General features: G+C 48.9%; 1 protein-coding gene across 10 annotated transcripts in view; it reads left to right on the plus strand.

The window, feature by feature from the left end:
* LOC130205291 (titin-like) overlaps positions 1–21,029 on the plus strand; it is a 126,826-nt gene that overhangs the window by 94,055 nt on the left and 11,742 nt on the right. For all 10 annotated transcript variants that reach the window (XM_056432563.1, XM_056432613.1, XM_056432572.1 and 7 more), the window contains 35 exons: positions 30–326; positions 515–1,102; positions 1,208–1,510; positions 1,596–1,892; positions 2,122–2,409; positions 2,523–2,822; positions 2,910–3,061; positions 3,156–3,306; positions 3,421–3,720; positions 3,972–5,735; positions 6,008–6,301; positions 6,394–6,681; positions 6,769–7,068; positions 7,183–7,517; positions 8,036–9,767; positions 9,846–10,148; positions 10,249–10,560; positions 12,538–12,828; positions 12,938–13,237; positions 13,426–13,731; positions 13,869–14,171; positions 14,513–14,794; positions 14,900–15,493; positions 15,592–15,882; positions 15,996–16,295; positions 16,538–16,840; positions 16,974–17,276; positions 17,389–17,657; positions 17,736–18,051; positions 18,223–18,528; positions 18,729–19,028; positions 19,117–19,692; positions 19,789–20,094; positions 20,212–20,594; positions 20,774–20,984. In XM_056432563.1, coding sequence (XP_056288538.1) covers positions 30–326; positions 515–1,102; positions 1,208–1,510; positions 1,596–1,892; positions 2,122–2,409; positions 2,523–2,822; positions 2,910–3,061; positions 3,156–3,306; positions 3,421–3,720; positions 3,972–5,735; positions 6,008–6,301; positions 6,394–6,681; positions 6,769–7,068; positions 7,183–7,517; positions 8,036–9,767; positions 9,846–10,148; positions 10,249–10,560; positions 12,538–12,828; positions 12,938–13,237; positions 13,426–13,731; positions 13,869–14,171; positions 14,513–14,794; positions 14,900–15,493; positions 15,592–15,882; positions 15,996–16,295; positions 16,538–16,840; positions 16,974–17,276; positions 17,389–17,657; positions 17,736–18,051; positions 18,223–18,528; positions 18,729–19,028; positions 19,117–19,692; positions 19,789–20,094; positions 20,212–20,594; positions 20,774–20,984 — 13,944 coding nt within the window. The remainder of the gene's footprint in view (positions 1–29; positions 327–514; positions 1,103–1,207; positions 1,511–1,595; positions 1,893–2,121; positions 2,410–2,522; positions 2,823–2,909; positions 3,062–3,155; positions 3,307–3,420; positions 3,721–3,971; positions 5,736–6,007; positions 6,302–6,393; positions 6,682–6,768; positions 7,069–7,182; positions 7,518–8,035; positions 9,768–9,845; positions 10,149–10,248; positions 10,561–12,537; positions 12,829–12,937; positions 13,238–13,425; positions 13,732–13,868; positions 14,172–14,512; positions 14,795–14,899; positions 15,494–15,591; positions 15,883–15,995; positions 16,296–16,537; positions 16,841–16,973; positions 17,277–17,388; positions 17,658–17,735; positions 18,052–18,222; positions 18,529–18,728; positions 19,029–19,116; positions 19,693–19,788; positions 20,095–20,211; positions 20,595–20,773; positions 20,985–21,029) is intronic.

A 21,029-nucleotide genomic window follows, 5' to 3' on the forward strand; every position in this document is an offset into this window, starting at 1 on the left:
TCAATAAAACACTTGTATTTTTTCTCCAGAAAAACCAAGCCCCCCACCAAAGCTGGGTGTGACTGACGTTACCAAGGACAGTGTGTCCTTGGTCTGGGCCAAACCAGAACAAGACGGCGGCAGCAGAATTACTGGATACTTGGTGGAAGCTCTGGAGATAGGCCAGGAGAAGTGGGTTAAATGTGGCGTGACCAAGTCCATCCACTTCACAGTGTCTGGTCTGAGGGAGAACGTTGAGTACTTCTTCAGAGTCAGAGCAGAAAACCATGCTGGCTTCAGTGACATTAAAGAAATGCTCACCCCAGTAGTGGTTAAAGACCAGCTTGGTAAGTTATAGATCAGACTCATCAGGATTAACAATGTGATTAGTTAAGACTAAGATATGCAAACAACAGAATAAGCCATAGTCCATTATGTGTGATTATTGCATATAACCAAGGAAAAGCCAAGTCAAATTACACAATATTCCTCTGTTTCCCCTGCTATAACTGTCTTTGTTACTTTATTGCTCCAGAATCTCCTGAGATCAACATGAAGGACTTCCCCCACAACACAGTGTATGTTAGAGCCGGCTCCACCCTCAAGTGTGAGATGCCACTGACAGGCCGGCCTTTGCCTAAAGTCTCCCTGTCCAAGGATAACGTGCAACTCAAGTCAACAATGAGGTTCAACTCTGAAGTCACCCCTGACAGCATCAAGATAAGTTTGCGGGAGAGCATTGCTGTAGACTCAGGACGCTATGACATCACTGCCTCCAACTCCAGTGGAACCACCAAATCCTTTATAAATATAATGGTTCTGGACCGCCCCAGTGCTCCACTTGGTCCTGTGGAGCTGTTTGACGTCACAGAAGACAGTGTGAGCCTGAATTGGTTCCCACCTGCATATGAAGGTTGTAGCCCCATCACCAACTACGTCATCCAGAAGAGAGAGACGACCACAGCCAACTGGATGGATATCTCTTCTGCTGTGGCCCGCTGCACCGTGAAGGTCATGAAGCTGACCACTGGCCTGGAGTACCAGTTCAGAATCAGGGCTGAGAACAGATATGGAATCAGCGAGCACATTGACTCGCCAGCTGTAACTGTCAGCCTTCCTTACAGTAAGTGATCTTGGTTTTACTTCCCTCTTTTATCTTCTATTTAAAGATATATTTTTTTTAATGATGAACATGTTAACACCTTTTATCTCTGACTTTTCACCCCAGCTATTCCTGAAGCCCCATCAACTCCAGAGATCACTGGTGTAACCAGGGAGACCATTACTGTCGCCTGGAAGGAGCCGGCTTCAGATGGCGGCAGCCATGTGTTCGGCTACCATCTCCAGATGAAAGACAGAAATAGCATCCTTTGGCAGAGGGTCAATAAAATGGTGATCCGTGCAACACACCTTAAGGTCACCAACATCAACGCTGGGCTCATTTACGAGTTCAAGGTAGCAGCGGAGAACGCTGCTGGAATCAGTGCCTTCAGCAAGATTTCTGACGCAGTGCTAGCTATTGATGCCTGTGGTGAGTGGAACGCCAACACCTTTCTATATCTGATTTGAATACTTATCAACTGTTGTCTTATAACGAGTTCCCATTGTTCCTGCAGAGCCACCCACCAACGTTTGTATAAATGACATCACCAAGAACTCCATTAGCCTTGTTTGGCAGAGGCCCAACTACGACGGCGGATCGACAATCACCGGTTACATCATTGAGAAGAGAGAGGGCGTTCATGGCAGGTGGTTAAAGACGAACCTCTCCAATGTCTCAGAAACCCGCTTCACTGTGACGGGCCTCACCCAGGACGAGACGTACGAGTTCAGAGTCATGGCCAGGAATGCCGTTGGCTCAGTGAGCAACCCCTCCATGACAGCTGGACCAGCCACATGTGTGGACACCTACGGTAAGTCTCTTTTATCTTTCAGTATTTTATTCAAATCTGTGCTTTGCTATAACATTTGGTACATTTGCTCACCTCAGAGAATTAAAAAGTTACATTTCAGACTCTGTTTTTTGGGGGAAATTGGATACAGCCTTTTGGACAACAATATTTTCTATTCTTTTGCCTATCGTAGTCTATCATGTATAATGCATATATCCCTCAACTTCCTGTTTTTATGTTTATCATCCAGGTGCCCCAGAGATTGATATACCTCAAGAGTACTTCAACGAAGTCAAGCACATGGCTGAATCTAATGTGGAGCTCATGTTCAAAATAAAAGCCAAACCTGCTCCTACCATCGAGTGGTTTAAGGATGGCAGAGAGCTTGAGCCTTCTGCGCACCTCTTTTTCAAACACACATTTGAGTCCACCAGTGTGTTCCTCAAGGAAACCTCTCGTCTTAACTCTGGAGTCTATGAGGTCAAGGTGAAGAACTCCCTTGGATCTGCGACCGGCATTGTCAGACTGCTCATTCAAGGTATACAGATATTATTTAAACTATATTTATGATAGTAATTTCGCCTTGCATTAGATCTCTCTTTATGTAAAAGTATAGACTAATGTGCATGAATATGTCCTCCCCCTTCCCAGATAAGCCAGGCCCCCCTGATGGAGAGATTCAGTTTAAGAAGGTGACGGCCGACAACATCACCATCATGTGGTCCCCACCTGCTGACGAGGGCGGTGCCATGGTCACGCATTATATTGTGGAAAAGAGGGAGACCAGCAGGATCATGTGGTCCATTATCTCAGAGAAATTGGTCGACTGCATTGTTAACGTGCCCAGACTTATCCAGGGCAATGAGTACATCTTCAGAATCCGAGGAGTCAACAAGTATGGCATTGGAGAGGCACTGGAGTCCGAACCGATAGTCGCAAAGAATGCGTTCGGTAAGAAAGCAGCATAAACTCAACCGCTGCAATGACTGCACTTCTTCCATTTATTTCATCTCACCTGATCATTTTGTTTTTATACAGTTGCTCCTAGCGAGCCATCCAAGCCTACAGTGTCCATAATCACCAAGTCTAACATGACAGTGATCTGGGAAAGACCGGCGGTGGATGGAGGCAGCGACATCGACGGCTACTACCTGGAGAAGAGGGAGAAGAAGAGTCTGCAGTGGTTCAAGGTTTGTTCGTTGTCCTGATCTTTACAGACGTACTGAAGTTAAAGAAGATAAACTAGCATGTGCAGCCACCATAACATATCTTTCTGTTGGCCAGGTGGTGAAGGGCACCATCAGAGACACCAGACAGAAAGTCACCAACCTGACGGAGAACAACGAGTACCAGTACAGAGTGTGTGCTGTGAACAAGGCTGGAGCAGGAAACTACTCTGAGGCTTCTGACCTCTACAAGGCCTACGACCCCATCGGTATGTTTTTACTCATCACTTGGCGTTGCCATGCCAGCCTAATAGGAATTGGCTTCTTGTCAATACCTTCACATAGAGCAGCTGACAACATGCATACGCTTTTGTCTTTTCCAGATCTGCCTGGTGAGCCATCCAAGCTGCGTGTGGTCGATTCCACAAAGACCTCCATCACCCTCGGCTGGGAGAAGCCCGTCTACGATGGCGGCAGTGAAGTCACACACTACATTCTGGACCAGTTGAACACAGAGGAAAAAGAATGGGTGACCATCAACCCACTGGTCAAGACCTGCGAGTATGTGGTGTCTCACCTCAAACCAGGATGCTCCTACTTCTTCAAAGTCTTTGCTGTCAACTCCAAGGGGAAAGGAGAAGACATCAGAATGTACCAGCCCGTGCAAGCCAAAGATATTTTGGGTTTGTATTTGTAACAATCTTTTCCTGATATTGACACAGAACATTAGTCTTTTATCTTGGTTTTATAACAGATACAAATATATTGATAAATAGCATGATTACAGTTAACCAAGATATTAAAAGGCTACTTCCTGATATTTGTATGGCTTCTAATCATTGCCATTGATTGCTATACTGAGCAAACATTATTTTGTGATGGTGTGTAATTATTGATAAAAATGCTTTATGCCATGTCCATTTCTCCCCAACAGAGGAGGCTGATTTGGACTTGGACGTTCCCATGAAGACCCAGTACACAGCCAGGGCCGGCCGTGACGTGGAAGTGTTTATCCCCCTGAAGGGACGCCCCACCCCCAGCATCACATGGCGCCGCAGCGACCGCAACATTGCTGCCGACACCCGCTACACCATCACTAGCACTGAGCGAGCCACCACACTCCTCATCCCCAAGGTCACCCGCGATGACCGCGGCAAGTACCTGCTGGAGATTGAGAACGGCGTGGGAGAACCCAAGGTCATCACCGTTTCCATAAAAATTCTGGACAGTCCCTCTACCTGCCAGAAACTGATGGTCAGGAACGTGACGAGAGGCAACCTGACCCTGAGCTGGGAGGCTCCTCTCATTGAAGGCGGTTCCCCCGTCACTCATTACATTGTGGAGAAGAAGGCCTCCACCATGAAGGCTTACCAGATGATCAATGCCAAGTGGACCAACACATCCTACAAGGTGTCAGGCCTGGAGGAAGATATAGCTTACTTCTTCCGTGTGTCTGCTGAAAATGAGTATGGTGTGGGCGACACCTGTGAGACCACCGAGCCAGTAAGAGCCACGGAGACACCTGGAGCTGTCAAGAACCTGGTAATGGCCGACTCCACAAAGAACTCAGTTACCTTGCAGTGGGACAGACCAGACCACAACGGTGGCAGCCACATCACCGAATACATCATTGAGAAGAGAACCACGGAAGAAACCAACTGGTCTTTGGGAGCCACATGCAAGCGCTTGAACTGTGAGGTGACAGGACTTAAGGAGAACGACATAATGGACTTCAGAGTGTTCGCCAAGAATGAGAAGGGCAACAGTGACTTCTCCGTTATTAGTGACATCACAGTAATGGACTTCATTATTCCGCCCGAGGCCAGTCTCATTGACTATCCCAATGGCGTTGCTGTTCGTATCGGTCAGAACATCCACATTGAGTTGCCCTTCAAGGGAAAACCAAGACCTGCAATCAGCTGGCTGAAGGATAACTTGCCCCTGAAAGAATGTGATGTTATCCGCTTCAGGACGACTGACAACAAGACCGCAGTCACAGTCAGAGAAGTCAAGAAGGAGCATGCCGGCCAGTACACCTTGGTTCTGGACAACAGGGTCATAAAGAACTACTTTGACATTAAAGTGATCACTCTGGGACCCCCCACGGTGCCAGTTGGACCCATCCGCTTTGATGAGGTCAAAGCTCAGAGTATCATCATTTCCTGGGATGAGCCGAAGGAAAACGGAGGTGGTGAGATCACCTGCTACAGCGTGGAGAAACGTGAGACTTCTCAGGCCAACTGGAAAATGGTCTGCTCCAGTGTCGTCAGAGCCACCTTTAAGATACCCAACCTGGTAAAGGGAACTCAGTACCAGTTCAGAGTCCGTGCAGAGAACAAGTTTGGAGTCAGTCAATCACTCACCTCCTCAGAAATTGTTGCCCAACACCAGTACAAACCTCCAGGGCCACCCGCAAAGCCAGTGGCCTTCAACGTCATCAGTGATGGTATGACCATCAGGTGGGAGGCCCCAGGCTTCGATGGAGGATCCCCCATTCTGGGCTATCATGTGGAAAAGAAGGACAGGAACAGCCTCTTGTGGCAGAAGGTGAATTCGACCATCATCTCCAACAATGAGTACAGGATCAACGGCCTCATTGAAGGACTGGAGTACTCCTTCAGAGTCTACGCTGAGAACAACGCCGGACTCAGCCAGATGAGTGAACAGAGCAAGCATGCGCTCGCCATCTGCCCTGTTGGTAAGAACATGCTAAAGACTTCCTCCTTCTGTGTTTACACAATAGCTTTGCACTTAAAGAAGCAGTACAACATTTTTGGAAATGCTCTTTGATTAGATAATAAGATGGATATCAGATTCATCTTTGTTTATCCAGTCAGGAAAACGGTCTAGGCCGTGTTTAGGCTTGCAAACATTCCAACTTGATCAAAAGTTGATATCAATCCTGTTTGCTTCTGTATTACTTGAGGATTCAGCACAGTGGTTAAATTGCTTGTTTCTCTTCTGAATTAGATCCACCTGGTAACCCCGTCTGCATCGACGTCACCAGAGACTCAGTCACTCTCCAGTGGAGCATCCCCAAGAAGGATGGCGGCAGCAGAATTGTTGGCTACAGTGTGGAGCGGCGCCAAGGAAGAGGCAAATGGCTGCGATGCAACTTCATTGATGTCTGCGAGACCCAGTTCACTGTGACTGGTCTGTCCGCTGGAGACAGATTTGAGTTCAGAGTCATCGCTAGGAACGCTGTCGGCACAGTCAGTCCGCCATCCAACTCCTCTGGATACATTATGACCAAGGATGAGAGCAGTACGTATTTTCTCATGTAAAAATATTTTTAGGAACATGATCATAAATGGTAGGTTTCTCAAACCATTTGTTCGTTGTCTTTGCTCCTCCAGTTTCTCCTGAGATCGAGTGGTCTCCAGATCAGCTGCTCACGCTGAAGGCTGGAGAGAACATTCAGCTCAACTGCAGCATCACGGGACGTCCCGTCCCTCAGGTGGTGTGGTACAAGGATGGCAAAGAGATTGACAAGAGGACCATGTATGACATCGAGATTACAAGCGACATTGGTACCAGCAGTCTTTTTGTTCGTGACGCTGACAGGAACCACCGTGGCATCTACACCGTAGAGGCCAGGAACAGCTCAGGCAATAAGAAAGCTGAGGCCAATATCAGAGTGCAAGGTTGGTAAACACTGCCGATGTTTTATTATCTGCCAATAACACAAATCTATTCATGACTAGACTTCTAAGTAACTCCTCTACCTTCAGACACTCCCGGACCTGTGGATGGTCCCATCCGTTTCACCGGTATCACGGCCGAGAAGTGCACCGTGTGGTGGAACCCGCCAGAAAACGACGGCTGTGCTGCCATCAGCCACTACGTGGTTGAGAAGAGGGAGACGTCCAGGGTCTCCTGGGCCTTGGTCACTTCCAAATGCGAAGCCTGTTCTTTCAATGCTGCTAACCTAATCAAGGGCAATGAATACCAGTTCAGAATCTCTGCTGTCAACAAGTCTGGTGTTGGAAAATCACTGGACTCTGATCCCATCATCGCACAGATGCAATACAGTGAGTGAAGACACTCATGGGTAGTTTCTTAACTATTGACCAAATCGTACAAACTGCATTTCCTTTCCAAACTTCACTTCTTGAATTAGAAATGTATTCTGTTCTTCTCCTCAGCTGTGCCCGATACCCCTGGCACTCCAGATGCCACCCACGTGACCGGTACCAGCATCACTGTGTGCTGGACCAGGCCACGGTCCGATGGAGGTAATGAGATCAAACACTACATCCTGGAGAGGAGAGAGAAGAAGAGCCTGCGCTGGTTGAAGGTCTCCTCCAAGAGGCCCATCACTGAGCTCAGACACCGGGTCATCAACCTCACTGAGGGCAACGAGTACGAGTTCCGCGTCATGGCTGAAAACGGTGCTGGAATCGGACCGGCCAGCAGTACTTCTAGACTCTTCAAATGCAAGGAACCAACCAGTGCTCCCAGTGCCCCCACACTAATCAAGGTAGGTTTGCAGGAACCCTGCATAGAAATATAAGAGAAGATCCAGTAAAGGAGTTTATACCGTGAAGGATCAAATGTCAATTTCGAATCAATTCAATTTCAATTCAGTTTATTTTGTATAGCCCATTCTCACAAATTACAAATTTGCCTCAGAGGGCTTTACAATCTGTACACAGACATCCCTGACCCAGAACCTCACATCGGAGTCAAGTGGTTAAAGGCCGAGGTGTGCCTTTAATTGGTTTTTAAATGACAGATTATTACCTGTATGATATACAGTATATGATGAGGTAGTAAACTCCAAGCAGTAATTGCATGAAAAATAACTGTACGTTTGAGGAGAATTGTTCTTGGGTTTGGAGCTATCAAGTGACATAAACTAGCGTTCCTTGTGTGATGGTTATGGCTGTTGCATGTATATTATAACTGATTGAAGAAATATTCCGGTGTCTGTTTAAATATTACCTTTCTGAAAAACATGAGAACCACCACAAACTATCCTCTTTTCTTGTCGATCAGGTCACTGACTCCACCAAGTCCTCCATCACCATTGAATGGACTAAACCAGTCTTCGATGGTGGCTTGGAAATCATCGGCTACAATATCGATATGTGCAAGGCCAGTCTGGAGGAGTGGCACAGAGTCAACAACCAGCTGTGCATCGACACCAGATACACTTCCAAGGGATTGGTGCCCGGAGAGCTCTACAAGTTCAGGGTCAGCGCTGTGAACGGATCTGGAGAGGGCGACGCCTCAGTGCTGCCAAGCGCTGTTCAGGCTCTGGACAGACTCACGTCTCCCGAGATCGACATTGATGCCAACTTCAAGCAGACTCACATCGTGAAGAACGGAGGCACGGTCACCCTTCAAGTTGCCTTCCGCGGCAAACCAGCTCCTCTCGCCACCTGGTCTAAGATAGATGGTGAGCTGCCTGTCATGGGCGATATCAACACCACAGATTCCTTATCCACTCTCACCATCGAGGGTTGCACAAGGTACGAAGCGGGCAAATACGTCCTGTCCCTGGAGAACAACAGCGGCCGCAAGTCCATCACATTCACCATCAAAGTGCTAGACACACCCGGCCCTCCGGGAGCCATCACCTTCAAGGACGTTATCCGCGGAGCCTTGACTGTTATGTGGGATGCCCCCACCAATGATGGCGGAGCCCGGATCCACCACTACATTGTCGACAAGCGCGAGGCCAGCCGCCTCGCCTGGCAGGAAGTCGGCTCCAAGTCCTCTCGCCAGATGATTAGGGTCACTGGTCTGGATATCGGTGTGCCATATCTGTTCAGGGTGATTGCTGTAAACCAGTATGGCCAGGGAGAAGCTCACGAGATGACGCAGCCCATCATTGCCACAGAGGAACCCGCACCACCCAAGAGACTGGATGTTGTTGACACCACTAACTCTACGGCGGCCCTGGTGTGGCTGAAGCCCGAGCATGACGGAGGCAGCCGCATCAGAGGCTACATCGTTGAATTCAGAGCTAAAGGCACCGACCGCTGGGTTGTTAGTGGAGAGACCAAATCCCAGAAGATGTTGTTGGAGGGTCTGATTCAGAACACAGAGTATGACTTCAGAGTCAAGGCCAAGAACGATGCTGGAATCAGCGAGCCTCAGGGCACCTTCAGCTCTGTGGTCATTAAAGAGCCTTGCATCGAACCAACTGCTGACCTCAGCAGCATCACCAACCAGCTCATCACCTGCAAGATCTCCAACACCTTCACAATTGACATCCCCATCAGCGGCAGGCCTGCACCAAAGGTCACCTGGAAGCTGGAGGAGATGAAGCTGAAGGAGTCCGACAGAGTCTCCATCAAAACCACAAAGGAAAGCACCACTCTGGTGGTGAAAGACAGCAAGAGAAGCGACAGCGGCATGTACTACCTGAGCCTGGAGAATGTTGCCGGTGTGAAGACGTTCACAGTCACTGTGGCTGTTGTTGGCAGACCAACTGCACCCACTGGCCCAGTGGAAATCTCTGCAGTCTCCTCAGAGTCCTGCAACCTGGCCTGGTCCGAGCCAGCCGACGATGGAGGCACCGACATCACCAACTACATCGTGGAGAAACGAGAGTCCGGCTCTGCCTCTTGGCAAGTAGTGAACTCCAGTGTCAAGAGGACCACCATCAAAGTGACCCACCTGACCAAGTACATGGAGTACACCTTCAGGGTCTGCGCTGAGAACAAGTTTGGAGTCAGCAAGTCCACCGAGTCTGCTGCTGTTGTGATTGAGCATCCATACGGTGAGTTCTGTTCAACACGCCGAGGATTACATTTACAAATGCATTGACGGTTCACTCACTTCCACTTCTTGTCCACAGTTGCTCCAAGTCCTCCAACCCGTCCAGATGTGGTATCCGTGTCGGCGAACGCCATCAGCATCAAATGGGACTTGCCGTATGACGACGGTGGCAGCAAGGTGACGGGCTACTGGATCGAGAAGAAGGAGAGAAACACCATCCTGTGGGTGAGGGACAACAAGTTGCCCTGCCTGGACTGCCAATACAAGGCGTCCAGCCTCATCGAGGGCCTGGAGTACCAGTTCAGGGTGTACGCCATGAACATCTCCGGATACAGCAAGGCCAGCGAGGCTTCCAGACCCGTAGTGGCGCTCAATCCTGTTGGTAAGGGGAACATCCATGTCTTAAATACATGAACTAGTGACCTAAAACTATTAAAGAATCCTGAGTTACAGCTTGTAAATAAACTCCTCCCCCGGCTCAGATCCTCCTGGTAAACCCGAGGTGACGGACATCACCCGATCCTCCGTGTCCTTGTGCTGGACCGTGCCGCTAAACGACGGCGGCAGCCGGATCGTTGGTTACGTGGTGGAGAGGAAAGTCTACAGCACAGACGAGTGGGACGACAACCGCTGGCTGAAGTGCAACTACACCACCATCAGCGAGAACTACTTCACCGTCAGCAGCCTGGGAGAGGGAGAGACCTTCGAGTACCGCGTCGCCGCTAAAAATGCTGCCGGCGTCCACAGTGCCCCCTCGGAGGTCACCGGACCGGTCACATGCAAGGACGAATACTGTAAGTTACAAAGACAATTGTTCACATTTATTATCAGTTTAGATTCAGAGCTAAAGGAAGAGCTGAAACTTCATTATGGCTTTTATCATCATCTTCTTTTCCTCTGATGTGACACGTATTCTATCGTTTAGATTAACACTCTGAAACCCGAAATTGAAAAGCATGTTTTCTTAAAACCAACCAGAGCTGTAAAGAAACGTCAATATTGTCAGATGTTCATTTTTCCAGGTCTTTTTTTATGACCTATATCAGGGGTGTCAAACTCATTTTCCCCGTGGGCCACAGCCGCCTCATGGCTGCCCTCAAAGGGCCGGTTGTCACTAACACGGTATAATTCTAACTACTCCAGAACATATTGTTAAATAACTGTCTTTGCATTTGTTTGTTTATGTAGGTGTACTTATATAAATGTATAACTATATAAGCAAATGTATTTAATATTATAAAATAAATCTATTTAATTTCATTATATTTATTTTAACCCACATTACTTTATAAAAGATCAAACAAGCATTATTACATTAACTTTGTTAAAAGCTTCACAGTTGAGACGGGTGGTTCTCCACTGGTCTGGGTAGTGGTTCTCCACTGGTCTGGCTTTGAGACGCACTATCTCCCCTGAATGACAAGCTATGACCTAACTCGAGGAACATTTTTAACTTCTCAAATGTATTTAATGAAAAGATGGTGCAGTTTGAACCTGAGAGTTCAGAATATCACAGTATGCACAACAAAACTATTTAGTAATATTCCCTTTTACAGTCAATTATGAACCAACAAGTGAATCTTAAGGACACAAGGTAACACAACATACATTATTACTCAGTAACTTCAGACTTTAAAACATGTCTAAACAGTGCTTTTATGCATAAACATGAAATAAAAGTCTGGTTTTAAAAAGCCTCAAAAGATGTAATTCATGTCTCACTCACTGAACCTATGACACATAAAGCTGCTCTACAAGTCAGAGTCTTGAGGAGCAGCTTTTAAACACAAACTATAAATAAATTAAACAAGGGTAATTAAAAAAGATTCACATATTCAATATTAACTTTTCTTCTGACTATTATAAATACTGAAAAACATGAAGAAGCACTCACTTCAACCTTAGTGACCACTGACACAGACCTGATGGAGGAATTCATAATAGGGGAACTGGGGATGTTTGTTAATACAAAGTCAATGTGGTCACGCACACACACACACACACACACACGCGCGTCTGGATGTCCGCCGGGCGCGTGAATGACAGGACGCGAAAAATGCGCCTCATTCGGGCGGATTTTTTAAACTCGGGCGGTAAAAGTAGGTGAGACTGTGTGGGACTTTCTCAACAGAACAAAGAGTGTGTATTTCTTCCGTGGTGGACGGTGGTAACGAACTGTTATATGCCACGATAAGCCACGCCCCCTCTCCGGCGCTTCTAGCGCGAGTGAAGAAAACGTGAGTCCGGTGAGTGAACTCACGCGAGTACTTTAGTAAAGCAACGCAAGGGTTCGCCTCTCCTCTGACGTGAACGCAGCATGAAGGAGAGTGAACAGACCGCTGCAAAAAAAAAGACCTTCAAAATAAAAGCACAACATTTTTTTTCTCCCTTTTTTAAGAAAAGGCATAATTTATTTCATGCCGTCGTGGGCCACATAAAATGACGTGGCGGGCCATGAGTTTGACACGTATGACCTATATCATTAGTTATTCTAAAGACGTGTTCCAACTCTCTACTTCTAGTCCTGATGCTCCTGTTTCCAGAGAGGAGTAGGACTTTATATATTATATTCATACATATTACAGAGAAACATGTGACTCAAAAAACACTACGAAACTGCTTTTTTAACAAATCTGAATAGAATATTTGATTCAAATATTACTCGGAACAAAGATTATTGTTTGTGTTTGATATTAATTATATTGTAGCATCGGTATATATTGATCAAATATAATAATTATTGAGATCTAATCGTCTCTTCTTCACCTCAGCTCCTCCAAAAGCGGAGCTGGACAGTACGCTGGTGGGCGAGACCGTCACGGTCCACGCCGGCGCCGACCTGGTGCTGGACGGGGCCGTGGGGGGGAAACCGGAGCCCACAGTGTACTGGTCGAAGGGCGACAAGATGTTGGAGCTCGGCGAGAAATACTCGCTGACCTACACCGCCACTCGAGCCATGGCCATCATCAAGAGCTGCGACAGATACGACACGGGCAGATACATCCTGACCGCCAAGAACGCCAGCGGATTCAAGACCGCCGCTGTCAGCGTCAAGGTTCTGGGTGAGCGGCAGGAGAATCGTCATCTCTTCAGCCGTCACGGACGAGGCCGTGAATCAGGTGAACTCTTGATGACCCAACAGTTAGTAGAGTAACCGCTTCCTTCTTTCAGACACTCCCGGAGCTCCGGCTGACGAGATCACCATCAGCAGGGTGACGGAGGAGAAGTGCACGGTGTCCTGGAAGATCCCGCTGGAGGACGGCGGAGACATCGTCACGCATTACATCGTGGAGCGCCGCGAGACCAGCCGGCTCAACTGGGTCATCATGGAGACGGAGTGCAAGACGCTGTCGTGCGTCAGCTCCCGGCTGATCAAGAGCAACGAGTACGTCTTCAGGGTCAGAGGAGTCAACAAGTTCGGACCTGGAGTCGCTCAGGAGTCGGAGCCCATCATCGCCAGGAACGCCTACAGTGAGCCGTCGCACTTTAACAGATCCATCTCATGACATTGTTCATTTAATCAATGTAGATTGCTAAATATACTTGCAGATCAAGGTTTTTTATAAATATTGATCGCAGCATCCAGCAAAAGTTGAGATGCATACCATCACTAGGCCTCGTGTAACAGGACGTGGTTTGTTCCCGTGACTCTTCCTCAGCCGTCCCGTCCCAACCGGGAGCTCCGGAGACCACCGCGGTGGGTAAGGAGCATGTCGTCATCGAGTGGCTGAAGCCCGAGAGCGACGGAGGCAGCGAGATCAAAACCTACATCGTGGACAAGCGAGAGACGAGCAGCACCAGGTGGACTCGGGTGAATAAGAATTACACTATCTACGACACCCGCCTGAAGATCACGGGCCTGCTGGAGGGCAGCGAGTACCAGTTCAGGGTGACGGCCGTCAACGCCGCAGGAGACAGCCAGCCGAGCGACACCTCGCCGTACATCCTCTGCAGAGAGCCCACATGTAAGAATTCATGGACTTTGATCCTTAAAAACTGGCGCAAAAGGTTTTTAGAGATAACAATTTTAAAATAGATGTTTCTATTTGATGGAATTAAGTAGATATTCAACTTATCAGTATTGATCCCATTCTACTCCCAGACACCCCGGCTCCTCCATCAACGCCTCGTATCAAAGACACGACGAAGCACAGCATCAGCCTGGCCTGGACCCGGCCCATGTACGACGGCGGCTCGGACGTCAGCGGCTACGTGGTGGAGATCCTGGAGGAGGGCACCGAGCAGTGGTACCGCGCCACCGCCAAAGCCCTCAAGACCACCCAGTACGTGGCCGCCGGCCTGGCATCCAACAGGAAGTACAGATTCAGAGTTGCTGCCATCAACTGCAAGGGCACTGGGGAATTCAGTGAACCGAGCGCCGAGGTTGAGCCGCTGGAGAGAATCGGTGAGTTGGTGTAATAAACCATAATACACACACTCAATGGCTTACTATAACATCTCACTCAGTCTGACTAAAGAAAATAAATCTGTTTAATTAGGTGAAAGAAACCCAAATATACAAGATATATTGTGTGTTGGCAGGTTATGTGAATTAGAGCCTGTAAGAAAACAGCCTCTCGTGGCCGACTGACAACACTTTAATGCATGTTCAGCATGTTCTCGCTCACATTGTCTTTTCCAAACGGTTTCCTGTCGGCAGACCTTCAGCAGTTTCATATTTCAGGTCGTTTCATGGCAGTTAGCTTCATTATTGGACCGTCCTCTTACTCTTTTCTACCCGCTCAGAAATGCCCGACCTGGAGTTGGCCGACGACATGAAGAAGACAGTGTGTCTGCGCGCCGGAGGAACCATCCGTCTGGTCGTGTTTGTTACCGGCCGGCCGGCACCAGTGGTGGCCTGGAGGAAGTCGGGCGTGGAGCTGCAGAGCCGCGGCTATATTGAGACCACCGACAGTTACACCGCCCTGACGGTGGAGAAGATCAGTCGCTACGACTCCGGAAAATACGTTGTGGAGGCAGAGAACCCATCCGGCAAGAAGACTGCCACCATCCTGGTGAAAGTCTACGGTAAGTCTATGATATATATATATCTTGTTTTACTTTAATTAGATTCATTTAGTTTGCCGCTTTAGTTGGTTTTCCTTGGAATAATAAACTCTTCTGCTCCTGCAGACACTCCTGGTGCTCCGGGTTCTGTGAACGTGAAGGACTACACCAAGGAGTCCGTGGTGATCACCTGGGACGTCCCGAGCATTGACGGCGGCGCTCACGTCAGCAACTACATCATCGAGAAGCGTGACGCCAACATGAAGTCGTACAAGACCGTGACCACTGAATGCAGGAAGACCCTGTTCAGGATTAGCGGTCTGGAGCAGGGAGTGCACTACTTCTTCAGAGTCCTGCCCGAGAACATCTACGGCGTGGGCGAGCCCTGTGAGACGACCGAGGCCGTAATGTTGTGCGAGGTCCCGTCTATGCCTCAGGACCTCCAGGTCGTCGATGTCACCAAATCCTCTGTCACTCTGCACTGGCTGAAGCCGCTGCACGACGGCAGCAGCAGGTTGACCGGCTACGTCTTAGAAGCCTGCAAGGTGGGGGCGGACAGGTGGAGCGTCGTGGCAACAGTCAAGGCCTCGGTGTCCCAGCACACCATCCAGTCTCTGACCGAGAACGACCAGTACCTGTTCAGGGTTCGAGCCACTAACAGCAGGGGGGCCAGCGAGCCGATGGACACCGTCACTCCTGTTGTTATCCAGGATATCAAGGGTAAGAAGACATCATCTCACAAACACTCACATGAAGCCAGAAAAGCTCCACAGAAATCATTCTGTCTATAATTATTAATATAATATTGTGTATTCCAGTGATGCCCAAGATCGACATGACCAACATCCCTCAGAAGATCGTCCATGTACACCGCGGCAAACCCATCGACCTCAACATCCCCATCAAGGCCCAGCCACAGCCGGTCTGCTCCTGGTTCTTCTGCGGCGTCAAGCTGAAGGACAGCCTGGACCGCATCAAGATAGAGAGCAACGGAAAATACACCCACCTCGTCATCCGCGAAACCACCATCAACGACACAGGAAACTACTCGCTGGAGGTGAAGAACGCAGTCGGCACGGCAAAAGAGGTCATCAAGGTCATCATCCTCGGTAAGGAGAGCCTGTTCAAGGACAATTTTACTGATCAAGACCCAACATGTTGTAACCATGATGAAAGTTATGCAAACAAGCTTCTTACCAGCAGTTTTCTTGTGTCCATCCAGACAAACCCGGCATCCCAGTCGGCCCAGTGAAGATCGAGGAGAACGACGGTGTGTCGGTGACAATCAGCTGGGAACCTCCAGAGAAGGACGGGGGTGCCAACGTCAGCGGCTACGTGGTGGAGCAGCGCGATGCCCACCGGCCGGGCTGGATCACCATCTCTGAGTCTGTGACCCGACCCTGCTTCAAGTTCACCAGGCTGAACGAGGGTACCGAGTACGTGTTCCGCGCCGCCGCCATGAATCGCTTTGGTGTCGGCAGCTTCCTGCAGTCTGAGGTGGTGGAGTGCAAGAGCGCTAAGAGTGAGTTCTTTTTCCTTCTCTTTTACACTTTTTTTTGCACACTTTCTTTTCAAGTCACGAGTCCAGCTTCTTTTGACGCTATGAGTTTATGATCATCACCATTTGCCTCCATCCATGAGTACATCTCTGTGACTTTAAGATCAAATGATTTAAAAGCTTTATAGAAAGGTTCATATTTATGAACAAGCTCAGTTCAGTGAATCCATTTTATTAATTTGTGTCCATCTGTTGTTTTTGTGTAGCCATCCCTGGACCTCCGAGAGAGCCAGAGGTGCTCGATGTCACCCACGAGGGCATGACCCTGACCTGGCAACCGCCCGAGGACAACGGTGGCTCCACCATTGCCGGCTACATCATCGAACGCAAAGAGGCGCGCTCCGACAGGTGGATGAAGATCAACAAAAACCCCGTCACCATGACACGGTACCGCTCCTCTGGTCTGATAGAAGGCCTGGAGTATGAACACCGGGTCACCGCCATCAACTCCAGAGGATCCGGCAAACCCAGCGAGAGCTCAGCCATCACTGTTGCAATGGATCCCATCGGTACGTGTGATTGCCGGGCGTCTGTCTTGTCAATTAATGGGCTTCATTCTGGAAAGCCTCACCACCGATCTTTAATGAATCTCACCAGTGTGGAGATGGTATATTTCTCTAAAGTCCCTGTGTTTTTGAGCAGAGCCTCCAGGTCCTCCAATTCAGCCCAGAGTCACCGACACCACCAGGACCTCAGTCACTCTGGCCTGGCAGCCCCCAGAAGAAGAGGGCGGTGCCGTCATTACTGGTTACTTCATCGAGATGCAGAAGGTGGACCAGGTGGAATGGACGCTGTGCAACACCACAGCCACTAAGATGTGCGATTACACGCTCACCCACATGCCCCAGGGCGCAGAGTACAAGTTCAGGGTCATCGCCTGCAACGCTGGCGGTGTTGGAGAGCCTGCTGAGATCTCTGGAGTGGTTAAAGTCCAGGAGATGCTTGGTAAACCCCCATAAATGAACTGTCACACTTTTACGTTGTTTTTAAATTATTCAAAATTCACATTTTGTCTTTTAATCAGTAATTTAATATTCGTAATCTGTGTCTTCCTCAGGTCATCCCGACTACGAGCTGGATCACAGTTATGAGGAGGGCTACGTGGTGCGGCAGGGCGGAGTCATCCATCTGTCTGTACCCATCACGGGAAAACCTCTCCCGATATGCAAGTGGACCAAGGACGGCCGTGACATCTCGCACCGGGCCATGATTGCCACCCATGATGACATCACCGAACTGGTCATCAAAGAGGCGCACAAAGATGACACCGGTACCTACGACCTGGTGCTGGAGAACAAATGTGGCAGGAAGGCCGTATACATCAAGGTGAGCAGCTCACCTTACAGATAAATGTACTTTTTCAAATGTGGCTGGAACTTAACCGTCTCTGTATTTCACCTTTAGGTGAAGGTGATCGGTCGCCCTGACATCCCAGAAGGCCCTCTGGAGTTTGATGACATTCAGGCCAGATCGGTCCGGGTCAGCTGGAGGCCACCGTCAGATGATGGTGGCGCAGACATTCTGGGATACATCGTGGAAAGGCGGGAGGTACCGAAGGCCGCCTGGTGCACAGTTGACTCCCGGGTAACCGAGAACTCTCTGGTGGTGAAAGGCCTGAAGGAGAATGTGCAGTACCACTTCAAGATTTCTGCCGAAAACCAGTTCGGCATCAGCCGATCTCTCAAGTCAGAGGAGGCTGTTACACCCAAAACACCACTATGTGAGTTTTGCTTTGTGATTGTTCTGAATGTCCAATTCCTTCTGATGTTTGTCAAAAGTTACATTGTGTGCAAGTTGGCCATAATAAGTAAATAGATGGTGTTCTGATGAGAAATACACATTGAACACCGTTGATGTCAATAAGTGTAAATATTGATTGCTTCACCTCTAGGCCCTCCAGAGCCTCCCAGCAACCCCCCAGAGATCATGGAAGTGACCAAGACCACGGTGTCTCTGTCCTGGGCCCGGCCCCGGGACGATGGAGGCTCCCGCGTCACAGGGTACTTTGTAGAAAGGAGAGAGGTGTCGACAGAGAAGTGGGTCCGACACAACAAGACCCACATCACCACCACCATGTACAACGTCACCGGTCTGATCCCCGATGCAGAGTACATGTTCAGAGTGGTGGCTCAGAACGATGTTGGGCAAAGCGAGCCTGGTCCTGCTTCAGAGTCCATGGTCTGCAAAGATCCCTTTGGTGAGTTCACATTACATGATGCCTATTTCTGCATGAATAAACTGATGAGTAGTTTAAGTAGAGACAGCCTTGAAAAACAAAGACAAGTTGAACTTAAAGAGCAGCTTTACTTTGAGCATAGAACTGTTTACATCACGTGTACAATACTGTCACTAAGGTTCCCCCTGAGTATGAATATCCTCCTGCTTGCCTCCTTATAGACAAACCCAGCCAACCAGGAGAAATCTCCATCATCTCCATCACCAAAGACTGCATCACCATCCACTGGCTCAGGCCAGAGCATGACGGCGGAAAGGAGATTCTGGGCTACTGGATCGAGTTTAGGGAAGCGGGAGAAAGTGCCTGGAAGAAGTGCACCAAGGAGCGCTCCAAAGATCGTCAGTTCACCATGGGTGGTTTGATGGAGGCCACCGAGTACGAGTTCAGGATCTTCGCTGAGAATGAGACTGGACTCAGCCGACCTCGACGCACGCCCATGGGCATCAAGACCAAACTGAGCGGTGAGTTGGCTCATCTTCAACACGTACCTTTGTCAGTGAAAGAAAAAGAAATCTAGATTTAAATAAAATCTTGATGATGTTTGTGCAGTTGGTGAGATTCCAGCTTTGAAGGAAGAGATCCAGGACGTAACCACCAAGCTTGGCGAGTCCGGCACTCTCACTTGTGGCATCATTGGCAGACCTCTACCCGAGATCAAGTGGTACCGCTACGGCAAGGAATTGATCCAGAGCCGCAAGTACAAGATGAGCTCAGATGGCCGTAACCACTCCCTCGTCATCATGACGGACCAGCAGGAGGATGAAGGCACGTACACCTGCAGGGCCATCAACGAAGCTGGAGAGGTCGAGACCAGCGGTAAACTGCGACTGCAGGCAGCGCCCCAGTTCCACCCTGGCTTCCCTCTGAAGGAGAAGTATTACGCTGGGGCCGGCACAAGCCTCCGCCTCCATGTCGTCTACATCGGACGACCCATCCCTCAAATTATGTGGTTCTACGACAAGAAGCCCCTGAACGCATCCGAGAATGTTATTATTGAAAACACTGAAAGCTACTCCCACCTGGTGGTGAGGAACGCCCAGAGGAAGACCAACGCCGGCCGCTACAAGGTGCAGCTCAGCAATGTGTACGGAACCGTTGACACTGTGCTCCGCGTTGAAATCCAAGGTAACACCAGACTCTTGAGAACAGGAACTAGTAAAAGAATATAGCCTTCAAGTGAAGACAACTTTATTAACATTAAATTCCATTTGTTTTCTCCAGATAAACCATCCATCCCTGAGGGCCCTGTTGTTGTTGACGCGCTTCTGAAGAGCTCTATTGTCATCAGCTGGAAGGCTCCAAAGGATGACGGAGGCTCCATGATCACCAACTACATCGTGGAGAAACGTGAGGCCAAAGAAGGCGAGCAGTGGCAACTGGTGTCCTCCTCCATTTCTGGCACCACCTGCCGCATCCCCAACCTGATAGAGAGCGCCGGCTACTACTTTAGAGTCTCTGCCAAGAACCAATACGGAGTCAGTGAGTCTCTGGAGATCCCGTCAGTGGTCATCGTTAAGAGTCCATTCGGTAAGTCCAAGCATAATTTGTTTGCCAGTTTTGGCTTCTGTGGCGACATTGCAGAGGCAGGACTAACTTCACAGCTATGTATGAGCACTGCAATAACATGCAGTGTCTACTTCTTAGAAAAACCTGGCATCCCACAACAGCCCTTCATCATCAGCTCCACCAAGGACTCCTGTGTGGTCTGCTGGAAGCCTCCAAGCAGCGACGGTGGAGCTAAAATCTCCAGCTACTACCTGGAAAAACGTGAGAAGAAGCAGAACAAGTGGATGTCAGTAACCAGCAAGAAGATGGTGGAGACCAGCTTTGAGGTCACAAGCTTGATCGAGGGCTTCGAATATGAGTTCCGCGTCAAGTGTGAGAACTTGGGCGGTGAAAGCGACTGGAGTGAGATCTCGGCGCCGATCACCCCCAAGTCCGACCAGGCTCCCCGTGCTCCCGCGTTCAGGGAGGAGATCCGGGACATGACCGCCAAATACCAGGCCAATGCCACCTTTGTCACCAAGGTACATTGTTTTAACTGAATTTTATTCTGCTTTCAAGAAGTCAAATGCTGCGTCAAAATATATGAAGTTCTTCATGTGTCAAAGCTATTGTGCATGTGTTTAGGTTTTTTTAAAGAGACAATGAGAAGATTGACATTTATTTTTTCAGTAATTGACAAAAATATTGTTTTCATGACTAGGTGGTGGGATATCCCAAACCTCTGGTGAAATGGTACCGCAGTGGAAAAGAAATTGAGGCTGATGGAACCAAGATTAAAGCCCAGGAGTTCAAGGGAGGCTACTACCAGCTGGTCATCACCGCTGCTGATGAGACCGATGCCACCGTTTACCAAGTCAGAGCAACCAACTCTTCAGGATCCATCTCTACAACAGCCAACCTGGAGGTGGAAGGTACTGATATCATTTTATTATTGCAAAAATAAAGACATCCTCTGC

The sequence above is a fragment of the Pseudoliparis swirei genome, chromosome 2, assembly GCF_029220125.1.
Source record: "Pseudoliparis swirei isolate HS2019 ecotype Mariana Trench chromosome 2, NWPU_hadal_v1, whole genome shotgun sequence".
NCBI classification, from domain to species: domain Eukaryota; kingdom Metazoa; phylum Chordata; class Actinopteri; order Perciformes; family Liparidae; genus Pseudoliparis; species Pseudoliparis swirei.